The 6000-nt window shown below is 44.9% G+C and overlaps 1 protein-coding gene across 1 annotated transcript; it reads left to right on the forward strand.

Annotated features, from left to right (window-relative positions):
• Nucleotides 1-190: 190 nt before the first annotated feature.
• Nucleotides 191-2247, forward strand: LOC115393391 (ribonuclease P protein subunit p30-like). Its single transcript, XM_030098377.1, has 11 exons — nt 191-329; nt 825-883; nt 960-1082; nt 1150-1221; nt 1304-1393; nt 1469-1585; nt 1664-1693; nt 1763-1800; nt 1882-1961; nt 2040-2120; nt 2186-2247. Exons 1-11 carry the CDS (start codon nt 200-202, stop codon nt 2221-2223), a joined length of 858 nt encoding a protein of 285 aa, XP_029954237.1. The 5' UTR covers nt 191-199; the 3' UTR covers nt 2224-2247.
• Nucleotides 2248-6000: the final 3753 nt, after the last annotated feature.

Below are 6000 nucleotides of genomic sequence, written 5' to 3' on the forward strand. Positions count from 1 at the left end.
TTATTACTGATTTTATTTATTTCAATGGTCAGCTTTTATAATAAAGTAAATCTCCTGGTATCTGCTTATTAAACCTGTTTGTTTTTAACTTCCCTGTAAAGTGACTTTGAGTATCCCATAAAAGGGCTATACACAATAAAATTATATTATTATTATTATTATTTCCCAGAATCCTTTGCAATGCACTTCATCTCCCAGCATGCCTTTCAGTAGCTCACACGTGTTTCCGTGGCCTCCCAGCAGCAGCATGGCGGTGTTCATGGACCTAAACATCAGGGTGGATCCCGACAAGAGCAAACTGCAGCGGCTCATCGACACGGCGGCTCACCGTGAGTCGCTCCGCCGGAGCTCCGGGGGATAAGAGGCTCCGAGTTCCGAGCACCGGCCACTCCGAGCTCTGGTGTTTCGGATTAACTGGTTTCCGTGTTATCCGGTGACGCGGTTCCTGTAGCAGATTGTAAAAGTAGACTCTCAGAAGGCACGACACTTCGACACATTATTTTAAATTCTCTTTAACGTCATTAAGCATAGCTAGGGATTTTGCTCGGGCTTTAATCATCTACAACCGACTCTAATGGAAGTCAGTCACCAGTTAACAGGGACACCACTTACTCCGAAACACCAGCCACTTCAATTTACTTTTATTTTTAATACTGGGCTTGTGTACAGTCCGTGAGACGTTCAGGAAAAAAAAAAAATCCAAAACCTCTTTCTGAACGGGTTGTCACACATGCAGTCTCCTTTGATCTCAGGATGTTAAAATGTGCAAAAGTCTATAAAAAGGTGCGTTTTTAAATCTTACAAAATTTGTGTCTCTTCCACAGTTGGTTTCTCCACGGTGGCTCTGAATTATGTGTTTGAACCTTCAACCAAAAAGAAGCAGGTGAGTCAACCCGGTGCGGTGCATTCAGGGGCAGCAGGACACCGGAGTTATGTTTGGCTCATCTTCCCTCTTGTAGGAGATCCCGGTCCCGACCCCGATCAGTGAGCTGATTGGCGAACTGCCGGTGGTTCAGGGCCGCTCTCGTCCAATCAGAGTGCTAAACAGACTGACGGTGGTGACGTCAGACGCCAGCCACTTTGTGAGTTTCCTGGTTGAATCGCCCGTGTGTTTGTGTTCTGTTTACGATGTGATCCTGTGTTTTTCAGAGGCCGAATGCTGCAGAGTATCGGCGGTTTGACCTCCTCGCCGTGGAGCCGACGACAGAGAAACTCTTCCATGTGAGCTTTTCTGACACTCGCACTGTAACCCCACACTGCAGTGGCGTGAGGCGTTCACTGACACTTGTTCCGGTGTGTGCAGGCCGCCTGTATGTCCTATGACGTGGACATCGTGTGCATCTCGGTGACGGAGAAACTTCCATTTTTCTTCAAGAGAGCGCCGATTAACGGGGTGAAGGCACAACCCGACATCACGACCGGCCCACTTTGCGACACACACTCATTGTGCATTTGTGTTTGTGTGTAGGCTGTAGACAGAGGTGTGCTGTTTGAGCTGTCCTACGCCGCCGCCATCAGGGACTCGACCAGGAGGCGCTACACCATCGCTAACGCCGTCTGTCTGATGGAGACCTGCAAAGGAAAGGTACGCGCCTTCTGATTGGTCCACAGAAGTGTGACATCACAGGGCGCTGTACTGACGTGTTGCACCCGTGTGTTTCAGAACGTGATTCTGTCCAGCGCAGCAGAGAAGGTCAGTAACCGGTCAGCACTTCATGGCGCGGTGGTGCGTTCAGGTGTAAACGTATTTTTGTGTTTTCAGGCTCTGGAGCTCAGAGGACCGTATGACATCATCAATCTGTATCCGTCAATGTGAAACAGGCTGTGCAGTGGTGTGTGTGTGTTCAGTGAGTAGTTGTGTTCCTGAAGTGTGTGTATCAGGGGTTCGTTGTTCGGCTTGTCGGACGAAGACTCGAAAGCGGCCGTTTCCTCGTCCTGCAGATCAGTTCTGCTGCACGCAGGTAACTCGTCTCCACCCGGACACTGCAGCGCTCCTGTCATAGGAAGCGGATCAGGATCGTTACCGTCTGTGTTTTCAGAAACGCGGAAAACAGCGAGCGGGATCATCTCCACGTCGAGGACTGACCAGCAGGAGGCGCTGCAGGATCAGACAGACCCAGGTTTGTGAGGATATGCTTGACGATGTGTTTACATGCTGTTTTCTGAATCGTGTTTTCTTGAGCAGGAGATGAGCCGTCAGCCAAGAGACCCAAACACTCCTGAAGGAGAGAGGGGGCTTGACTCCTGTTGAGTTTTTTTTTTTTAATTTTCTCTAATAAACAGTCTAAAGTCCATTAATGTCTGTGCTTTATTTTCAAATCGGTACAAATGCTGTTCAACATCGGCTTGGATTAAAAAAGTAAAAATGTCAATCAGAAAAATAGAAATTTACCAGCGGGAAGACTTGAATGCATCGTCGAGACACTCCACACCAGAGTGCCGAGTCTTTTAAAAACTTTACACCTTACGCGTGTATATAAAACCACATTCATGAAACATACTGCAGCTACAATTGAAATACTGGCTCATTTGTGTGCACGCATTAAACGCAACACACTGATTTGTGTACTCCATTTAGAGCACCTCAAAACAAAATCAGACACTCTTTCCTCATATAAAAGCAATCTGGTCAGACAGCAGAGGTGGGACTTTACCTGGTGTCAACTATTCAAGATAATCTTATCTTTTTCAATTTTAAGTTATTAGGCAGCCCGAAGCAATAGTTAAATCATTAAAACTGTAAACTGCATCTCCCATGATGCATCAGTGGATACATCTGAGGTGTTTCTTTAGATAAGAAGGTAGTAAACGTTAATGCTGTAGTTGTCAGATGGGGCCACTAGGTGGCGGTGTGAAGCACAGACAGTCCCTTGAAGGCACACGTGAAAACAGCACATAAACCAAAAGAACCACAAAGTCCTCAGTGGCTGGAGATAAAAAACAACAACAACAACACAGAGGTCAGTGAGTGGTTTCCACCAGGAGTGACTGAAAGGGGGGCGTAGTTCAGGAGACAGAAACGTCTGACTGGACGGGAGCGAGACACGGAGCCTGGCTGGTTCTGGTCTTGTTGCAGGAGTGTGGCTGATCAGCTGATCAGTGGCCCAGGCTCAGGATGTGATTGATGTGGCCCTGAAATCACCAGATCAATCACTTCAATAAACCGACTCTGATTTCACATTAAAAACTGAAAATACTTATCGGAAGCATCTGGAATGTGTGTGTGTGTGTGTGTGTGTGTGCGTGCGCATGCTGTTCCTGAGACTCACCGGTTCTCCATTACGACAGCGGGGGCAGCAGAGTGCAGGGACTCTGCCCCAGACCACACCCACCTGCGTAAACACACACACAAACACAAACAGGCTTATTTAGAGATGGTGTGTTTTTCACAGCAGCATAAAGTTGGTTATCAGGAGGAGTCATGATGTGATACAATGCAGTACAAAACTGAGCGACATGAGAAGCCAACATCGCATGGTTTGCAGATGAGCAACCCGCATATTGGAAGGCGGTGCTGTTATCGTTTCAGTGTGGTGCAATGAGTATTGTATTGTGGCATGAAATGTTTATAAAAGTCACGTGCTTTATTCATTTCATTAATAGAAACCAAAATTAACTCAGACATCTGTTATTAAGATGAGGATGCTGATAATGTTTTCCCCATCATTAAATCTGGCCACTTGCTTCTCCAGAGAGGACATCAACAATGGAGGCTGAATGTCATTATTGTATCATATTAATAATACTATAATAAAACCACTGATATAATTTAAGTATGGTTACACTGGCAGCGCCCTGAAGCAGCAGTTACTGGTTTGTGTGTTTGGTTATCAGCTGTTATCAGTTTACAGCAGAGCTCATTTCCTGTTGTTTTGCTCGTACCTGCTGCTCCTGCTGCTGATTGGTCAGGACGGGACTGGGGGAGGTTTCCATTGGACAGTCGACCACCCGAAGCTCCGCCCCCAAACACCTGCGTTTCTGAAGGAGGAACGTCAAGACTGATCTTATCAAAGGTCAACATTGAACACCTGGATTTAAAAGCAGCCCTCCACCCACACAATTTGAAGACTTTGTAACTTAGATTACGAGTAGAAAATCCAAACCGTGTGAAGGCGCGTGAAGAATAAAAACAAGAACATGCAATCACACAACCCGAGCACAGAAAAAATCCTCACGTTGGAAAAGTTTGAATTTAGTCACGGAATGTTTCCACACCAGTCCCGACCGTTACTTTCTGTACCGTAACGGGATCTGCACTCACCGCGGTGCAGCTCCACAGCTGCTCTTCCTCCTGCAGGCTCCTCTTCTTCAGCAGGTTAGCACACTGCATGCTAACGGCTAACAGCCTCGATGCTGCACCGCGAGCATCGGCTCAGCACGGAGAAAAAAAGAGGCAACCAGCGGCTGAACCTGCTAACTAATTCACTAACTACCTCTGTGAGCAGAGCACAGGGTGTCACAGGATGGAGTGACTTCTGTTGACTGACGGGTTGACCTTTTGACTGAAGCTTTTCAACAACTGCAGCAACCGGATATCAGAACTCTTCAAAATAAGAGCCTCGCCAGTAAAGCACTATTCAGACACAAGGCAATTCACAGGAAATATATTAAAACAAAGCGATTAAGAACATTAGTTATAAGCAACACATTAAAATAAAGGGAGCTGGAAACGTAAAACAGAGTAAAAACGTTATTGGGGCAATGGTAAAAAATCTATTGTTTATTCTGAAAGTCTGGGGAAATAACCATGTTTTAAAAGAAATGGGGTTTTAGCAGGTTCTTTTTTTATGTTCGATGACAGCTGAATGTGCTGCAGTTGTTAGTCCAACAGTTTTTTTTTCTTATAAAGAGACCAGTAAACACACTGTTATGATTAGCCAGCAATCTGAAGTCAGAAATCCTTTGATACTTACATTATGCTTCAGATTGTAGTGAGTTGATTTTTATGTTTGTCTGAATGTGGTTTCTGAATTTCACAGTAACAAGCGGCTCTGAATCACTGGAGGCCAGAGCTTACTTTTAGTTTGAAGCCTCGTAAACGGACCGGATGTGAAAATTGTGTGATATGTATGTCACGAGAATGTTAACATTTCAAATCGAGTGACGTCACAGGAGCATCAAGAAACTCTCGCGATAATCGTTCAAATACCAGATTTAGAACTTTTTCCAAATTCTTATGATTAATTTCAGACATGTCAACAAAGACACTATAATTCAAAATACATACATATATAGAAAACATATAACTTGAACCTGTTCACAGACATTTAACTGCTGCAGTGGGGAGCACGTGTGATGAAGTTACACAGTCTGAGCAGCAGAGGGCGCCAGACACAGTCGATAAACTTCACCCATAAAATCCTCTCGTCATTGCTCCACAGTCACTGATCTCAGTCCAACAGAGCGCCTCTGTGATGCAGCTCAGAGCAGAATGGCATCATGGAAGCTTCAATCTGCAGCAGCAGTCTGATTCTATCTTGCCAATATTGACCAAAACCTGAGGAACGTCTCAAAACCTTGTTGAATCTATAAAACTAAATGAAGGTAGAGTCCAACCTGCTTTTACAGAGCTGTATCTAAGTGGACGGTGAGTGTATGAACGTCTTCATGGCAGTTCGTGCATCAACTTACATAAGTCTGTGTTGATGTATTTATTTTTGTGTCGACTGTTAATTATTTTACATATACTTTTGTGGGCTGAATAATGATGCTATTTGATTGTTGTCTAATTTCTGTTGCAGACACAGGGGCTAAAACACGTGAACCTAGTCTTATCAACTTATTTCAACATGTAGATGATGAAGGACTGATGAGATGAAAAAAAAACTAGAGGAAGAGATGATCAAATGAAAAGAGGATCAGATGAAGGGATGAAGGGTTGACCAGAAGAAGAGATGATCAGATGAAAGGATAGATGGATGGACGGACGGACGGACAGATGAAGGGATGACTTGTCTCCTGAGGTCTGGTTAAATGAGTGGAAGCTGTTTGAGCAAACAG

The sequence above is a fragment of the Salarias fasciatus genome, chromosome 8 (genome assembly GCF_902148845.1).
Source record: "Salarias fasciatus chromosome 8, fSalaFa1.1, whole genome shotgun sequence".
Classification (NCBI taxonomy): domain Eukaryota; kingdom Metazoa; phylum Chordata; class Actinopteri; order Blenniiformes; family Blenniidae; genus Salarias; species Salarias fasciatus.

What these genes read in the sequence shown, in the direction of transcription:
- LOC115393391 (XM_030098377.1), top strand. Translation starts at nt 200, where the DNA reads ATGCCTTTCAGTAGCTCACACGTGTTTCCGTGGCCTCCCAGCAGCAGC. An exon ending in CGTCAGACGCCAGCCACTTT is followed by an intron (nt 1,083 to 1,149) that starts GTGAGTTTCCTG and finishes TGTGTTTTTCAG; the next exon opens with AGGCCGAATGCTGCAGAGTA. An exon ending in AGAGAGCGCCGATTAACGGG is followed by an intron (nt 1,394 to 1,468) that starts GTGAAGGCACAA and finishes GTTTGTGTGTAG; the next exon opens with GCTGTAGACAGAGGTGTGCT.